This window comes from Ursus americanus, chromosome 23 (assembly GCF_024610735.1).
Source record: "Ursus americanus isolate L20-20 chromosome 23, mUrsAme1.1.p, whole genome shotgun sequence".
In the NCBI taxonomy this organism is placed as follows: domain Eukaryota; kingdom Metazoa; phylum Chordata; class Mammalia; order Carnivora; family Ursidae; genus Ursus; species Ursus americanus.
In genome coordinates, this window is record NC_142149.1 from 32,972,734 (window position 1) to 32,992,010 (window position 19,277).

General features: G+C 36.1%; 1 protein-coding gene across 5 annotated transcripts in view; it reads left to right on the forward strand.

The window, feature by feature from the left end:
- The window catches only part of INTS2 (integrator complex subunit 2), a 44,701-nt gene that overhangs the window by 14,242 nt on the left and 11,182 nt on the right, over window positions 1-19,277 (forward strand). For all 5 annotated transcript variants that reach the window (XM_045773319.2, XM_045773318.2, XM_087854561.1 and 2 more), the window contains 9 exons: window positions 1,992-2,063; window positions 2,147-2,261; window positions 4,764-4,832; window positions 6,750-6,884; window positions 8,024-8,200; window positions 8,974-9,082; window positions 13,881-13,985; window positions 15,941-16,105; window positions 17,393-17,594. In XM_045773319.2, the coding sequence (XP_045629275.1) occupies window positions 1,992-2,063; window positions 2,147-2,261; window positions 4,764-4,832; window positions 6,750-6,884; window positions 8,024-8,200; window positions 8,974-9,082; window positions 13,881-13,985; window positions 15,941-16,105; window positions 17,393-17,594 (1,149 nt within the window). The remainder of the gene's footprint in view (window positions 1-1,991; window positions 2,064-2,146; window positions 2,262-4,763; window positions 4,833-6,749; window positions 6,885-8,023; window positions 8,201-8,973; window positions 9,083-13,880; window positions 13,986-15,940; window positions 16,106-17,392; window positions 17,595-19,277) is intronic.

The window sequence follows — 19,277 nt, forward strand, 5'->3', positions numbered from 1 at the left end:
TTATTAAAACTGTTGCTTTTCTCTAAGTTTTTTTTTTTCCTGCTTTTTTTGGTCTCTGTTTTTCAAGTTAGAAACTTTTTTTCAGGGCTTTGATCATTTTTGATTGTTTATATTTAAGAGTAGGAGGGACGCCTGGGTGGCTCAGTCAGTTGAGTGTCTGGCTCTTGATTTCGGCTCAGGTCATGTTGTGAGATTGAGCTCCACATCAGGCTCCAGGTTCAGTGGGGAGTCTGCTTGAGATTCTTTCCCTCTGCCCTTTCCCCCACTCTTGTGTGCGTGCTCTCTCTCTCTCTCAAATAAATAAGTAAACAAATCTAAAAAAAAAAAAAAAAGAAGAATAAGAGACTAAAAGCAGATTGAATTTTTTAATGCATAGGTGGCTCTTTGGGAAACTCTTGGGCTTATCGGATTCATAGAAGAGATTTTTGTCTTGCCTGGAGAGTGAAGACCTGACAAGAAACCCAAAAGCAAAGTTAAAAAGTAAGGGTTAAGGGTGAGGAGATCTAAACCTTCAGTATAATCTTTCACTTAATTCTATTTTTAGAATGGTGTCCCAGATATCCCTGGTTAATCCTTAGTTCACAGACACCCTCTTTCACCATCTCCAGAGGACAAATCTCCAGTCTTCCCTCTGCTGGGGGATGGGGATTCATCTAATTATGTAGAATGGAGGAGGTGATCTGGAGGTCTACTACTTACAGTAAACTGTTGATCTTCTTAATTTATTAGTCTGTCTTCACTCTCCCTCCCAGAACTCCCTGGAGCTGTTAGTTCCCGAGCTCATTGAGGATTCTGTGGTATAAAGTGGATTGGCTTTTCCTTCCTGCTAGTTTAGTATTCTGCTTTCTTGGGTCTGCTGCATTAGTTACCACTCTTCTATATGTGCTCTTGCTTCCAGCATTTGGTGGTGGTGTCCCTCAGCATCATCTTATGCATTTATGCCTTTTAGGAAAATCCCTTTAATGTAGTTTGGAAAAAGGAGGGTGTGAAATTAGGTAATAAAATGAAGTGTTTTCTTTTCTCTTTACCTGAAGTAAGTGCTAAACATTAACTCTAATCTTTACTTCTAGGAGGTGTATTTCTATCTGTATTTTTGGATTGGAGAGCTCAAGTTTAGAAGGATCATTTAAATTTCTTGTTTAAGATCACATTACCAGTAATTAATGGGCATAGGATTCCTGCTGAGCCTTGCCATGCTCTAAAGGCTGTTATCTCTCTACTGTGTAATGCTGTCTTTTATTAGTAGAATGGGTTAGCTATAGTTGAGAATGACCTTTTAAATTTTCTTAGCTCAGGATAGCGGGCTTTTCAGTTGCTTTTTGTTTTACCCATTTACACTGCAGTGAAGTAGAAAAAATCAAAATTATTTTCACAAGTCAAAGTTGACTTGCATCTTTCAATGTAAGTCTAGGAATTCCCTTTAAAAACAACGTTGGTCTGTTTTTATAATCATTTTTTATGTCTGATGAACCCATGGCTCTTTTTTCTTTTTCTTTGAATAGTGATCACTTATTTCTCTATAATTTTGAGTTCTGCTCAAAACGTTTCTGTAAGTTAAATTTTATTTTCCTTGTTATTGCTCTGGTACTCTGTGACTTTTTGATGACTGTTGTAACTCTATAGATTTTTTCTATATGAAATATTGGCCGTTTATTCAGTTCTACCATTTTAATCCCAGAAGGTCTTTGCTTTTTTAAAAAATGAGAGGAAATTAATTCTCTCCAACTTACAAATGCAGTAATTAAGCCTTTGAGAGGGTTTGACTGTTCACATACATAAAGAAAAGCGAAGGCCCTTATTCTTCATCTCCGGAACTACCTCATATTTCAATGACAGTTAATGGCCGTTGCAACAAGCAATTGATTTGAATTGATATTTCAAAATAGGGAAGGAAAAAATAATTTCTGCTAAAAATAATTCCAGAATGTTTTCTCATTCTTATGCTAGTATATCTGGTTTAAGCCAGTGCCTTTCTTGTATGTTTTACATAGTACACCCGAACAGGAGCAGCTAATGGTGGTGTGGCTAAGTTGGATGATAAAAGAAGAAGCTTATTTTGAAAGGTGAGATGACTTCATTTGTTGCAGTTAGTAATTGTTTCTTATCCCCTTTTTGGAAATTCATATTTTCTTTTTTGTTTCAACAGTACTTCTGGCGTCTCTGCTTCTTTTGGGGAGATGTTGTTACTGGTCGCTATGTACTTTCATAGCAACCAGCTTAGTGCTATCATTGACTTGGTCTGTTCCACTTTGGGGATGAAGGTAATTTTCTTTTATCTTCTTTCTAGGGAAGGTAGTTCTAAGCTGGGTGTTTTGTAGTGTACAGTACATTTTGTTTCCACTTTAAAGTAATTTTAGTTTAATAGTTTGAAATCTTGTCAGGACATATTAGAAAAAAATATATTATGAAAACATTTATTTACAAGCATAAAAGATGTTCAATATAGAAAGTTGGGAGAACCCAAAATATAGAAAGCTTGGAAAACACAGAAGAAAAGAAGAATATTATTTTATTGTTCAAGATACCAACTATACTACTGTTAACATTCTTGTATCTGTTCTTTCCTTACATTGAAACATATAGTTTGTAATTTAGAGAACTTAACTAATATGTGATGACATGTTCTTTATTTTTAAAGATTTTTATTTATTAGGGAGAGAGAGAGAGAGAACGAGCAGGGTGAGGGGCAGAGGGAGAAGCAGACTCCCCACTGAGCAGGGAGCCCAATTAAATGTTCTGACACAATATAATTTTCATTGACTGTGTTGTAGTACATCTTATGCACCAATCATGACTTTCTTAATGGATCCTTTCTTATTTGCCTTGTAGATTTTCCAGTTTCTGAATGGTGCTTAAATGGTTATTCTTATTTACGTAAATACACACACAGGCGCTCACGTATGTTTATCTTGAAACAGTTTTTTTTTTTTGAAGTAGGCCTCGAACTCAGGACCCCGAGATCAAGAGTTGCATGCTCTACCAAATGAGCCAGCCAGGCACCCCCTTTAAATAGGTTTTGGATTATCTCCTTAGGAAAAACTTCTAGAAGGCAGTGACTAAGTAAAAGAATATGATGATGTCAAGGTGTTTGATGGAATATTGCCAGATTACCTTTAAGAAAGATTATACCAGTTTAACTGTTGTCATCTGTGAATGAGACTCTCACCATCACTGGGCATTACCATTCTTTTTAATCTTCACAACTTTGATGAAAGATGGTCTCACTTATTTTGCATTTCATCGATTACTAGTGAAACTGTAGTTTTGATTATTATTATTTTTTAGTTATAGTTTATAGTTGGTTTTTTTTTTTTGGTAGTTTTAAAAATCTGTATGTTTTGGCTGATTTTTTTTTTTTTTAAGATTTTCATTTATTTATTTGAGAGAGAGAGAGCATGAGCAGGGGGGAGGAGGAGAGGGAGAGGGAGAAGCAGACTTCCTGCTGAGCAGGGAGCTCAGTGTGGGGCTTGATCCCAGGACCCTGAGCTGAAGGCAGATGCTTAACCGACTGAGCCATGCTGGTGCCCCTTGGCTGGTTCATTTGTTTTGTGAAGACGCTTACCAGTGTCCTAATTTTCCTATAGGGATTTTTATTGATTTATTTTTCCTTTCGCTGATTCAAAAGGGCTCTTCACATATAAATGATATGTCATTATACCTTATATATCATATTTCATTGATTTCATGACACATATTTTGTCCAATATTGAAATGGGGCTTTATTTTATAGTTGATGTGCGATGTAATATGGTAGTGTTTCCTCCCCCGACTTTTTTCCTCAAAAGGTTGCTATTTTTTTTCTTTAAAGATTTTATTTATTTGAGAGAGAGAGAGAGAGGGTGAGGAAGAGAGCACAAGCAGGGGGAGCAGCAGAGGAAGAGGGAGAAGCAGGCTCCCCGCTGAGCAGGGAGCCCTATATGGCACTCGATCCCAGGACCCTGAGATCATGACCTGAGCTGGAGGCAGCTGCTTAACCAACTGAGCCACCCCGGTGCCCCTTGAAAAGTTACTATTAAATTAGCATATCTTACAGTCCTTAGTGTCTTTAAAACTGGAGAAGTACAGTATGTTGCAATTAATTCTTCTCAGTCTTTTTGGCCATGTGGAAATTATTTTTTTGCGTGTGTAGTATATTTAGTATTTCCTTTATGGGTCCTACTTTGCTGTTGCACTTAGAAATGTTTATCTTAAAAAAAAAAGAGGGGCACATGGCTGGCTCAGTTGGTAGAGCATGACTCATGATCCTGGGGTGGTAAGTTTGAGCCCCACGTTGGGTGTACGGCTTACTTAAAAAATAAATAAATAAAATTTTTTTTAAATGAAAAAAATATTTCTCTTTCCTCAGGTTTAAAGAAATGGTTACCTATATTTTCTTTCAATGTTTCTGTGGCTTCGTGTTTCACATTTAAATCTTTAGAGTTCATTTTGGGTATGGTATCATGTGTGCAAATATATATATATATATATTACACACACACATATGTTTATTTCCCAGAAAGATACCTATTTCACCTTCATTTATTGAATAATCCACTTCTTCCCACTGACTTGAAAGGCTGATAACAATATTTACTAAGTACTTTTGTATGTTGGTTCAGTGTCTGAGGAAAAATACACTTTAATGCTGGGTTTGAGAAGCCACTTTTGAAATAGAGTATTTGAACATTATTTTTACATATCATAGTCATGTTAGATAATACATTTATCAGAGAAAAGTGTGCTTCGTATATTTTTACATGCTGTTAAAATTTTTTTGGTTCTAGATTGTGATTAAACCAAGCTCCTTGAGCAGGATGAAGACTATCTTCACACAGGAAATTTTTACTGAGCAGGTACTTCTTTTCACTTTATTCTTAGGTTATTTCTTTAACTTTCTTTTGCAACATTCTTTGGGGGAGAACTTGTATGTCTCAGTTTAAGAGAATACTATGGTCTTTTTCTGTTCCTTTTTAGTTTCCAGTGATCGTTTATTTCATCTTTATTTTTTATCAAATATTACTTTTTTTAAAGTTTTTATTTACTTATCTGAGAGAGAGAGAGAGAGCACAAGCAGGGGGAGGGGCATAGGGAGAAGGAGAAGCCAACTTCCCACTGAGCAGAAAGCCTGATGCGGGGTGATCCCAGGACCCTGAGATCATGATATGAACTAAAGGGAGACACTTAACCGACTGAGGCACCCAGGCACCCCGGTTTATTTAATCTTTAAAACTTCTGTATAGAATAATCCCATTTAGGGGCGCCTGGGTGGCACAGCGGTTAAGCGTCTGCCTTCGGCTCAGGGCGTGATCCCAGCATTATGGGATCGAGCCCCACATCAGGCTCCTCCACTGTGAGCCTGCTTCTTCCTCTCCCACTCCCCCTGCTTGTGTTCCCTCTCTCGCTGGCTGTCTCTATCCTGTCGAATAAATAAATAAATAAATAAATCTTTAAAAAAAAAAAAAAGAATAATCCCATTTAAAGCATGTTTTAAATTTATATACTTTAGAGATGTTGAGTAAATGCTTAAGAATATGGTCTTTGGTATTGACGATAGGGATCTCACATGGGGTAATCATTTGGGTTTGTCAGGAGAAAAATAAAATAAAGACCTGTTTAAACTTTTAGGCTGTAACGTTCATTTCTAACTAAATTATAAGCTAGAGTCTAAATTCTTTATTCTTTTAATTTTTTTTTTTTTTTAAGTAGGCTGGGCATGGAGCCTAACCCAGGGCTTGAACTCATGACCCTTAGATCAAGACCTGAGCTGAGCTCAAGAGTTGGGTGCTTAACCGACTGAGCCACCCAGGTGCCCCTAAATTCTTTATTCTTGTATTTACATGTTCTTATTTGGCCTCAGCACTTTTGTCCGTGGGTAAACCTGAGGATATTTTATTTTTGCAGGAAAGAAGACAATTCTGAAATTTAAAATTAATTCCCAGATTAATTTGTCAATTTAAACTTCAGATTACAAAAAACATATCTGAAAAAATGAGATATTTGAAAGGCTCATGGATGCACAATTGTTGCTTCTTTTAATATTCTCATCTCTATACCAGACTCTCCTTTTTCTCCTCAATATACATATGCTGCCACATAACAAACACAAATAGCACATAGGACACTCCTAAGTTATTTTTTATGTTTTTATTTGAACTCACTGGAAGACAGCTTTGGGGAGGGTCTTTGAAAACCATTAGAGGTCTGTGCATGACACAGTGAGAGTAATGGTAAAAATCCCTGTTTATGTGATATTTTATATCACACATAGAAAATTTATGTCACATGTAAAGAATCGATAATTTGTAATTCACATATGTTTTTCAAGCATATGTTTTTCAATTCTTCCCCCTCACAAAAACCTTTTGAGGCAGGTGAGGCTGTATTGTCCCATTTTATAGATGTATATTGGGACTGTATTGTCCCATTTTATAGATGCGAAAATAGGCTCAGAAGATAAAGTGACTTACCTAAAGTCACTGAGACTAGATTTTATGATTCCAAATTTTATTTTTTTTTACCTTATTGCATTACTGTCAACATATCAATGTTTAAAAACAAATTTAAAAAATTAGAGTGTTTTACAAATCCCTAAATGTATGCTGCCTTATCATCCAGAAATAATTAAGTCATGTAATAAGTAGTTTTTCTCAGTCATTCCTAAGGGCCACATTTGTATTAAGTATTGACACTCTACCTGCTAATCCTCTCTCTTTCAGCATAATTTTATATTTGGTTCTTTCGTATGTATTAATACTATTTTTCTCTTTAAGGTTGTCACAGCTCATGCTGTTCGGGTCCCTGTCACCAGTAACCTGAGTGCCAACATTACTGGATTTTTGCCTATTCATTGTATTTACCAGCTTCTCAGGAGTCGTTCCTTTACTAAGCACAAAGTGTCAATAAAAGTATGATCTTACATTTATATTTCAAGCTACAACCCCAGTTAATGTGTTTTTTTTTTTCTTTTTCTAGTTCTGTTTCAGTTTATAGGTTTCTGCTGTGGGTTTTCTGTATATATCTAATTACTAATCATTTATATATAGTAACTAGGATGTTAATTTCAGATTTTTAAAAAATTCTATAACTTAAGTTATTGACAAAATGTACAGTATTACTAATCCATTTAAAATTTCAATAATATCATGTAGCTATTTCATAAAACTTGGTAAGAAATTGCCATTTTCTATGCTTTGGTTTTGTTCACAAAACTGAGAAAGTTGCTTGTCAGCCATGCCCAGCATTTGTACTTTTGTCACAAGGACAGCTAACACCTAACCTAATATATATATTTTGATATATTTTTAATTAGTTATATTTGGCTATATCAAACAGTTAAAAGGCCTTCTAAAGAGAAAGATAAGTCCCAGAAGGTAAAGAAATCTGAACCTTTTCTAGAGGCTTTTCTATTTATAAAGAACAATGAATAATATATGCATTGATATATCACCTTTAACTATCCTTGTTTCCACAATTTAGTGAAGTTATTTTCCAGGTAGATTGAATCTTCTGCTTCTTTATGTTTTTAGCAAGTGAAATAGGTGAGAATTAAGAGTCTGCACACCCCGTGTAGTCACATGTTCTCTATCCGTGTGTAATTAAGTGATGGTCTCCCATAAGTGGTTGCCAGCCACTTTCTTAATCTACCTGAGGATTTGCTGTGAAGAACTGTCCCTCTCCCTCAATTCCTCTGTGCGGTGGGGTCTTCTGTAACACAGATGGTACTCCAAATACAGATATAGTAAGGACTTAAAATATTTTTCCTACCACTTAAAAACTAATAGATTAAAAACCCAAAGTCCACATTCAAAACTCAAATTCATCATTATAGATTTATCTTCCACTGGACAATAGTCTTGATTAGGATATAAAAGTAATTCATATTTTTAGATCAAAGACAGTTGTGAAACTGGGTAATATATTTTAGCTGCTAGAAGTTAATAGTTTCACTGATTCATAAATCATGTAAATTGTATGTTCGTATTAAATTTCGCTTGCTTTTTCTTATTGCCATAATTGATTTGGTACTTATAACCTTCTTTTTTAGGACTGGATTTATAGACAGCTGTGTGAAACCTCCACTCCACTTCATCCTCAATTACTTCCTCTGATTGACGTGTACATAAATTCCATACTTACTCCTGCATCTAAATCTAATCCAGAAGCCACAAATCAGCCAGTCACAGAACAGGAGATCCTCAGTATTTTCCAAGGAGTCATTGGGGTAAAATAGTTCTTATACATTTATTAGCTGATTTTTCTTTTATTCTTCTGACTTGTTCCACATTTTTTCTTTGATTATTAGAGGAATTCTGGGTGGTTCTGAATTTGAAATGGAATTACATTTCTTCAGATCACTTATGAAATTTACAAGTATGGTATTAGTTCCAAGTAGTTCATTGAAGAGGCACCTTCTGAGGAATTCTTTAAGAGAGCTCCATTTTAAAGTCTAAAGAGTGCTCTGGAGAGTGTGTGCTTAACAAAGGACTAGGTGATGTTTCAACAGGGTCAACAGAGTTTTGTTTAGCTTCCTGGGAATCTAAGATACACTTAGATTCAAACGGGAAATTTGAAGAAAATCTTTTTTCTCAGTTTTTCAGCAGGAAAAAATGGTTGTGTTTTTCACAAATTATTCAGATGTACGCTCTGTTTTTTTAGGAGTTATTTTCTTCATGGTAATTCCTGGTAATACTTGAGACCTCTGTAAACCTTTTTCAGAAGCAGCCTGATGGAATTGCTGTTAAGGAGCAGCTGAAGTCTTTTTTTTTTTTAATCATAAAGACTGTTAAGCATGTTGCCTTTCATCTCCCATATGCCATCTCAGATTTGAACTTCACGTTGTCTCTTTGAGTTTAATGCAGACATGGCAACATTTCTCCCATTTTATCTGAGCTTGGGAATGGTAACACTGAATAGTCTATATTCGGTGCATTTACCGTCCAGAAAGTACTCATGAAATTTAACAGTGTTTTAAAGTATTTATAATATTACTTTCAGGGCGATAACATCCGCCTTCATCAACGTTTCAGTATCACAGCCCAGCTTTTGGTGCTTTACTATATCCTGTCTTATGAGGAAGCTCTCCTAGCAAACACAAAGACTTTAGGTAAGTTGTACATATACATAGAAGAGTGTTTCTAGTGATACTTCGTTTTATTTGTTTACATTCTCTCACTTTCCACACTGTCATGTGAGAAAATAAGGTCGAGTATTCTAACAAGCCCCGATATCGTTCTGCAGTCTTTGCAGCGTAGGCATCGTATACTCTGATGCGTAAATACATACACGTATGGGCACATAACCACCCCTTGCGGCTCAGCCCCCTTTTACCAGGCTAAATTAATAACTGAATTGTCTGTATTTTAATAATTTTAGGGACCTTACTAAGTCCCAGTAAATTAAGAGATAAACCTAGGGGTGCCTGGGTGGCTCAGTCGTTAAGCGTCTGCCTTCGGTTCAGATCATGATCCCAGGGTTCTGGGATCAAGCCCCGCATCGGGCTCCCTGCTCTGCTGGGAGTCTGCTTCTTCCTCTCCCACTCCCCCTGCTTGTGTTCCCTCTCTCTCGCTGTCTCTCTCCGTCAAATAAATAAAAAAAAAAAATCTTAAAAAAAAAAAAGATAAACCTAAAGGAAGTATAACTGAAATTTTATTTGGCTTGATTGCAGTCTTTACCCTACTTTCCTTCCGTTAGGTGAAGAATAACAATCGAGTCAAAAACAGTAGAAAAAAATAACAAGAGTTTCATTTTGCCATTAAAATTATCATTGAGCTGGGTTTTCAAACATAGCTACTTTCTATAATATCAGAAAATCAGATTCAACATAGAAGATGTCAGTATAAAGCAGTGTGTTTTCTATATCTGAAAAAGAAAATTCAGTTGTCTTTTAGGCTTGCTAAATGTATATAGTTGCATATTTGAACAAAAAATGACTACTGATTAGAAAGCTGTAGGCACTGGGTAGGTAATGCAGGGAAAATTCTTGTAAGGGTTGTTATTTTGCCACAGCTGAGTAATTTTACTTTTTGAAAGCTATAAATCAAAGTTACTTTTCAGTGTTTGGCAGATCAGTTTCTTTTATTTATCTGAAGTATTACGTTTTAAATATACTGTGAATTTCTCAGCTCCTTTCTTTTCTGACTATAATTGTTAGGGTTATACAGATGATATCTCATAACTGTAATTATAGTCTTTGTCATATTAGCCAAAAGGTGGGCTAATAATAAGCATTAGATAATAGTCTCTCATTTTTATCCACATGTAGTGAATTCTGTTAAAGAAGAATAAATTACAAGGAGGTGTTCTGGGGAAGAATTCAGACCATTAATACTGTAGCAGGGACCAAGATACACCCTTATTTTTTACATAAATGAATATCTAGCAAAATTTTTTTTTAACACAGTTGAGTACAGAGAGTAGTATAGCCAAAGCTTGTGTATATACCATGAGGAATTAACAAGTACTCAGAATTTTTTAGGCCTGGAAGAATCTTTAAAGATTACGTTTCCCAGTCCCCAGGGACATGCTTAGTTCAACCCAGTGTTCCTGTGAAGCTGCTGTTCTTTTTAATTTATTTATTTTTATTTTTTATTTTTTAAAAGATTTTATTTATTTATTAGGGAGAGAGAGAGAGAGAGAGCATGAGCAGGTGGAGAGGCAGAGGGAGAGGGGAAGCAGACTCCCTGCTGAGCAGGGAGCCTGCTGCGGGGCCTGATCCCAGGATGCTGAGGTCATGACCTGAGCTGAAGGCAGATGCTTAACTGACTAAGCCACCCAGATGCCCCTCCTGTGAAGCTCCTGTTCTTTATGTAACAGTCTGATGGATCTCAGTTGGAAAGTTAAAGATTTTAGGTTGGAAGAACAACGCAGCCTCGATCGAATCTTGGGAAAGGAACTGGGGGATTAGAGGAAAGTAGTTAGTAGGTTTTTATAGGATTCTAGGTGAAAGGTAGTGATGGTTTGGACTGGTAGCAGGGTATATACATTTTGGAGGTAGAGTTGAGAGGTTTTGCTAATGGATTCATGAGGTTTGAGAGACATGAGCCAAGGTTGATGTGGAGGCTTTTGGCCTGAGCCTACAGGACAGAATGGCTATCAACTAAAATAAAAGATCTTAGGGAGGGAGCAGATTTGTAGGGGATCAGGAGCTCAGTTTTGGACATGTTAAATTTGAAATGTCTGAAAGACTTTCAAGTGGGGATGTTAAGGAGACAGTTATATATATACTGGCCTGGAATTCCGGGGGGATACCTGGACTGGGAGATCCTTTAGCATATATATATATAAAATCACGACATTAAATAGGATCACCAAGGATGGAAGTGTAGGGGAATCAGGAGAATATGATGTTTGCATGTCAAGGGAAGAATGTTTAAAAGGATATATATATATACACATACATACACACACACACACACATTTTTGTGTGTGTGTGATACAGTGATCACCTGTGTCAGATGATGTTGCTAGATTGGTTAAGATTAGGACTGAGGCTTAGCTGATGGATGCATATTGCTTGCTGGAGGTCATTTGACCTTTACAGTTTTACTAGTAAAGTGGTAAGAGAAAGCCTGATTGTCGTGAATTGAAAAGAAAAATAGAGGAGATATACTGAAGCCAATGAATAGAGGTAGCTCTTTGGAGGAGTTGTAAAGAAAGGAAAGCAATGAATGTGGTAATCTGAGAGGAAAATGAGGTCAGGAGAGGGCTTTTTTTTTTTTTTTTTTTTTAAAGGTGAAAGAGCTGAGAGAATGTATGTTGTTGGGGGTAATCTACTGGAGAGGTAAGGTTAATAATGCGTAGGGGAGAATCCCTGGACTGATGTCCTTGAGAGGCAATGTGATGTAGAAGGTAAATGGAGCGTTGGCCTTTCCTTGGAGAATTGTTCTCCCCTGGTTGAGGCCTTTTCCTAGTCTAGTTTCTCATCTCCAAGGAGAATAATGACTGCAGAATATATCACAACATGAGAGAACTTTGCTCTTCCACAGTGAAAAAAGGTGATTATTCTGCCTCACATTTATTCTTACGTGTGAAGTTGTGTTGTAGTTTCAGTACATTGTTAACTATTCTGTGGTTTTGGCCTTATAATAAAAATCATTAGCAACCACCAGCTAGCTGCAGATGCTCATATATGGAATTCTGAAATTTGAGTTAGAGCCAAGTATTAGAATGTCATAGTCATTAAAAAAAATGGGTGTGTGTGTGTGTATGTGTATATATACATATATACACACTCATACATATATGTATTTTCATATGCACACATATTTTTGGCTTAAAAATATTTGTATTTGTTTATATTTATATTGTGTCAATTAGGTTTTTTTCATCTCCTTCGTTTAATTTATTCTTAGGTGTTTTATTTTTGATGTAATCGTAAGTGGGATTGTTTTCTTAATTTCTCTTTCTCATAGCTTATGTAGAAATGCAACAGATTTTTGTGTATTGATTTTATATTCTGCGATTTTACTGAATTCACTTATTCTAACAGTTTTTTGATGGAGTCTTTAGGGCTTTCTACATATGTCATCTGTAGAGAGTGGCAGTTCTACTTCTTCCTTTCTAATTTGGATGCCTTTTATTTCTTTTTCTTTCCTAATTACTCTAAGAATATTTCCCTCAGTAGTAAGTGTTGGTACCAGGATTTGACTATCATTGGAACCTATTCTGTTTAACTGCCTTCTGAAACGTGTTCTTATGGAATTCATACAAAACTGGTATGGAAAACTAGGATGCTAATTTATTAATTTACAAGAGAGGGTTATGGGGATGCCTAGGGGGCTCAGTCGGTTGGGCATCTGCCCTCGGCTTGGGTTGTGATGCCGGGGTCATGGGATTGAGCCCCACATCGGGCTCCTTGCTGGGTGGGGAGCCTGCTTCTCCCTCTGCCTGCCATTCTTCCTGCTGTGCTCTCTGTCTCTCCCTGACAAATAAATAAATAAAAATCTTAAAAAAAAAAAAAAAGAATATGATGGAGATGAGACAGAGAAAGACAGTGTTGATTGGCAGCTACCTTTACTTTGGGGGATACAGGAATCCACTGAAGGTTTTTGAACATGAGGTATTTTAAGTAATCTCTACACCCAACGTGGGTCTCAAACTGACAACCCTCAGATCAAGAGTTACATGCTCCACCCACTGAGCCAGCCAGGCGCCCCTAAGATGGACTTGTTTTTTTTAGAAAAGGAATTGTTTGCTGACTAAAGATAGAAGTTGTGAGAGAAGGCAGTCAAATTCATATTGCCCAACTTCCTTTAAAAAGAGTCACCATGGGGGCGCCTGGGTGGCACAGTGGTTAAGCGTCTGCCTTTGGCTCAGGGCGTGATCCCGGCGTTCTGGGATCGAGCCCCACATCAGGCTCCTCTGCTAGGAGCCTGCTTCTTCCTCTCCCACTCCCCCTGCTTGTGTTCCCTCTCTCGCTGGCTGTCTCTATCTCTGTCGAATAAATAAATAAAATCTTTAAAAAAAAATAAAAAGAGTCACCACTATGATATATAATTAAATTAAGACTATTGGCGTCATGAAGCTTTAAGCCGTATGGTCATGACTGAATTTAGTCTTCCTAATTAGATTTGGAAGAGTCTTGACTTACTTATCAGGGGTTTTGTTTCATTTTGTTTTGTTTTTGTGTTTTAGTGTGGGGCACATTTGCAGATGGCTTCTCTCACTTAACGATTTTTCTCCTCACTAGTTTCAGTTTGGGGGCATTTTCCAGATCTTGCTTTTAGATATGTTCTTGCTCTTCCTGTGTATCCACTATTTCTTCATTTTCTGTGAAGTATATTCACAGATTAAGTGAATTAAAAGTAACTTAATGTTGTTTTTCTTCCATTTAGGTTGAAGGTTAAGATTTCTGTTGTTTATTACACTGTTCTTATCTTACACTTTGTATCTTTGACTGACAGCTGCCATGCAAAGAAAGCCCAAATCATATTCGTCGTCTTTAATGGATCAGATTCCTATCAAATTCCTTATTCGACAGGCTCAAGGGCTGCAACAGGAGTTGGGAGGTATTTGTTTTCTTGCCTTTTACTGCTAACGTTTATTGTTAAAGATACCTTACTGTGTATAGTGTTAGGAAGTATAAAATGTGCTCAGTGGTTAAAAAAAAAAATTCAAACAATTCAGGAGTGAAAGTCCTCTTTACATCACTCACTCTCTTACTTCTTTCATTCCTCCTTCCCCAAAACTCAGTTTTATTTTGGTATGTAATTTTAGACATTTTTTTTATAAGTTGAGCCATATGAAATTGCAGGTATTCAACTTTTTTGACCTACAAAAATGCAGTTTCATATGGTTGAAGCTAATAGATACACACATGAGTAAAAAATTGTTTTTTTAAACTATGAATGGCATTATACCTTATCCCTTCTGAGACTTGTTTTTTTCTCTTGGAGTCTTAGAAATCTTTTTATGCCAGTATGTATAGATCTACCTTATTGCTTTTAATTCATCCATAATATTCCGTAGCATAGAATTACTATGTTTTTTACTGTAAAATTGTCAAATAGATATATAGTAATATTTTTTGAAATTCAATTTTTTTCCTTAATTTAACACCTCTTTTTCTAACATTTGAGTATGGGTTTTTTGTTTGTTTCTATGAAGTTGAAGTTTTCTTTTTCTTTCTCTGTTGTGGTTGATTTCAAGCAGGAACAAAGATGACCTTCTTTCGTCACCTTTAACCAGATGTGTGCATTTATTTACTTATATCTTTGCATAAACTAATGTTATATTTGGCAATGTTTGGCAACTAACATTTTATTGAGGAGCTTATGAAATGTAGATTAATTTTCACTATGTAAGCAGTCATTTTGTGACTTTTGAGACAGTCTTAACTGTACATGTAGTTATGCATTTAGATATTTAAATGTTTAATACTTTTGATTGCAGCATTTATTCAAACAGAAATATTAATTTTAAGCAGTTTCTATGACAAAGGAGGCAGATACTCTCCCTACTGGGACTAAGTGGTATGATTTGATCTAAGTTGCATAATAAGGAGATTATTGGATGGAAAGTACTTTTATTACAACTAATACTGTTACTACTACTCTTGTAACTCTGATGAGGATGATGATATAGTAACAACAATATTTATTAGGTATTTATGTGCCAAACACTTAGCATAGTGATACTTCAGATATCTAAATAGACATTTTTTACAGAATCATTTATCATTAACAATAATAGTTATGAATAGTCAAACTGTGCTATAAGCAAAACGTTAGAAAGAATACTTTGATTTAGTAAAACGAAGTTTCCCGTTCCTTTTGAGCTTCCTTAACTCTTCTTGAAGGAAGATAAATGTACTGTCTCGTAGGTATCATCCATACTGCTTTGATTGGCTGACATACTTAGTTGTGTGACTCTGGGAACTTTCATAAATGTCTTTCAGGCTGTTGCCTTACAGTAGAATGGAGACAATATTGCTTACCTTGAAGGGACATTAGGGAGAAATGAAAAAATGTACACAGAGTGCCTGAGATCTTTTAGGCAGTGATTCTGAACTGGGTTGGAAGAGAGCACATGTTCTTCTGTAGACGCCTATCAGAATTTCTGAGTAAGGCCTTTCTCAAGCTATATGTGATCTCCCCCAAATGGACATTCTTTTCCCCTTTTTTTCTTTCCTCCCCAGTCAACTCTTGAACTACTGCTATGTCAAACAACTGTTTCCTGATGGGAGACTTTTATGTTGGGATAGGGTGGAAGAAAGCTTGAGAACTTTTGATAAAACCAGTAGTTTCCACCTTTTTGTGTATCAAATCACTTGGGGATCTTTATTTAAGCAGATTCTCTGGCTGAATTACTGAACAGAAATTCTCAAAGGGTAGTGTGCATGCACAAGATGCGCCCATTCCTTTGGTTTGCGGAAAATGAAAGGGACAAGGGAGAGGGGAGTGAGGAGATAAGATGTTGGTATTCGAGAATGAAGAATCCATTTGACATCTTGTAAATTTTCAAGGGCTACATTCTGCTTTACTACGTCTCCTTGCAACTAATTACCCACATTTATGCATTGTGGATGATTGGATCTGTGAAGAAGAAATCACAGGGACTGATGCCCTGTTAAGGCGAATGCTACTGACCAATAATGCCAAAAACCACTCTCCTAAACAACTCCAAGAAGGTATAGTAAATTGGATACCCCTTTATGCCTTTAGTAGTACAGAGATGTTAGGCTCATTGAAATCGTAAAATCATGCAGAATTTTCCTGGGTATGTAACAATGTTTGGTCAATATATTTTAAGTAATTTTCTTTGAGTTTAAGGAGTTTTATACCTTTTTTTAAAAAAAATTATTATTTTTTTATTTGAGAGAGAGAGAAAGTGCACGTGAGTTGGGGGAGGAGCAGAGGGAGAGGAACAAGCAGACTATGCACTCAGCGTGGAGCCCTACTCAGGGCTTGATCTCAGGACCCTGAGATCATGACCTGAGCGGAAATCAAGAGTCAGACACTTAACAGTCGCCCTCGGAGTTTTAACCTTTTCTTCTGACGTGCTTGTATCTGTTTTCTCATAGTTTCTACGTTACATCACTAAACAGGTCATGTGGTTTTAGAAAGGTCCTAAACTGGTCGGGAATAAATGCTGTGGAATAGAGCAATATTACTTGCCGTTAATGGATAATGTTCAAGCACTGTCAAATAGAAATATGACATGAGCTACATATGTAATTGTAAACTTTCTATAGCCACATTAAAAAGTAAAACACAGACAAAAGTAGTTTTAATAATTATTTTAGTTAGCCCAATATATCAATATATTATCATTTCATCATGTAATCAATATAAAAAATATTAATGAGATATTTTGCTGTTTTTCCACAGAAAGTCTTTGCAGTCTGGTATATATTTTATACTCACAGCACATCTCAGTTTGCACTAGCTGCTTTTCTTAGGTGTTCAGTAGCCAGGTGTGGTTAGTGACTATTCTACTGAAAAGCACAGTTCTAGAAATTTTTTACTAACAGCAGTCTGCTGGATACTTACATCCTAGAAAGGGGGCCACCCAGATGGAAAATATCAAGAAGTTTGAATCTTATTGAATGTTACTACCAAAAGCAATACTTGGGTATATTTTCATGTTTTGGTCAATGTTTAAAATTAATCTGAATCACCAGGGAGATGACATTTGTCTTTGTGTCACTAATGTGTTTTTTAAAATGGGATTTTTATAACTTTTATCTTTATGATTATTTTTATCTTTATGATATAAGTATACTTAACATGAATTTTTCTTAGGCCTTTATTTTAAGTGTAGCCAAAACTTGTGGCCAGGATTGAAAGTTTTACTCTTTTTCAGCAATAATGTTTCCTTGATTTGTGTGGTATGTAGTCTGATAGGAAAGTATTACCAAATATTATTTGGTAAGTTGTACAGAATTTAGATCATGACTGCCAAGTTTTCCTTTTAGCATTTTCAGCTGTCCCAGTAAGTCACACACAAGTGATGCAGATTCTAGAACACTTGACTCTACTCTCTGCCAGTGAACTTATACCTTATGCAGAAGTATTAACATCCAATATGAACCAGCTATTGAATTCAGGGGTTCCACGGCGAATTCTTCAAACCGTCAATAAACTGTGGATGGTTCTTAATACTGTGATGCCTAGAAGGTAATTTCAGTGTATTGTTTCATGTAATAAGTAAGCATATAGCAGTGATTGTATACAATAACCTAAACTTAAATGTTGAAAAAATTGTTGATTATCTGACAATATAAATCCATTCTGAAGACTACTAATTAAAGAGCTGTTATAACTTTAAGGAAAAGAATAAACTTTAAGGGGTGCCTGGGTGGCGCAGTCGTTAAGCATCTGCCTTCGGCTCAGGGCGTGATCCCAGCGTTCTGGGATCGAGCCCCACATCAGGCTCCTCCGCTAGGAGCCTGCTTCTTCCTCTCCCACTCCCCCTGCTTGTGTTCCCTCTCTCACTTGCTGTCTGTCTCTGTCAAATAAATAAATAAAATCTTTAAAAAAAAAAAAATAAACTTTAAGAAGCAGAGAAACCTTAAAGTATTTCCAACTTGAGAAAGTTCTTTAAAAATGTTCTCACATATCTCTCATTTGCAGCTAATTGTGATTCAGATCATCTTGTGTCTTGCAGTCCTTAGCATGGCTTCAAATTTTGCCGTGCATTAAAATCACCTGGAGAGCTTTATTTAAAGCTCCTGATCTGCAAGTTGTACCCCATGCTAATTAAATCAGAAAGTCTGTTGCTGGGAGTTAGTCATTAGTATTTTTCTTTAAAAATACTAATTTTTAATATTTAAATATTTTTAATATATATATATTTTTAAGGATTTCCTGAGTGAATCTAGCACACGTCAAGTTTAGAGAACACTGGATTAGTTATTTTGCTTTAGGAAGATGAGTCTCTCCTGTTCCATGTATTGCATCAAAAACACCTGTTCTAAATAGGTGATGGGATTAAGGAGTGTACTTGTGATGAGCACAGGGTGTTATATGGAAGTGGTGATTCTACTAAACTGTACACCTGAAACTAATATTACACAGTCTGTTAACTAACTGGACTTTAAATAAAATAAAAACAACAACAAAAACCCTCTTTAAATAGAAAAACAAAAAACACCTAGTCTGCTCTAAAAAAACCCCAGAATACTGGGCTGGAGTTACCTGAGTTTTTAATTCAATAGGTCTGGGAATATTTATGCTTTTTATTTTAGTATTTTAAATTTTTTTTAAAGATTTTATTTATTTGTGAGAGAGAGTTGCACAAGTGGGGGAGGGGAAGGGGGGGCAGAGGGAGAGGGAGATGCAGGCTTCCCACTGAGTAGGGAGCCCGATGTGTGGCTTGATCCCAGGACCCTGGGATCATGACCTGAGCTGAAGGCAGACGCTTAACCGACTGAGCCACCCAGGTGTCCCATATTTATGCTTCTTAAATGTAATTTTACTTATATCAAATGAATAAATGCACATAACTTAAGAACTTAACATAGTATATTCCTTTCCATTTTAAGACTGCTGCTCCCCAGAGACAGCTGTTTTCAGCTCTTCAACCTTTTTATTCTGGCATTTATATCCCCCCATCTATCTCAATAACATACTTAAAATTACTATGATTTCCTGACTTTCCAATTTAGAAATTATCTGTGACTTTCCACTATACAAGATGAAGTGTTAGCCCTCTTACCTGTTTCCTCCCCTGTGAGTCCCTCTTCCTCCAACACACACTTTCCTTTCCTCCATTTCTCCCAATGGAGTAATACCAAAATTTTTGGTTAAAGTAGTACTCAGTGTGCCTGTTATTATGACTTCATTAGTGCTGTTTTTATA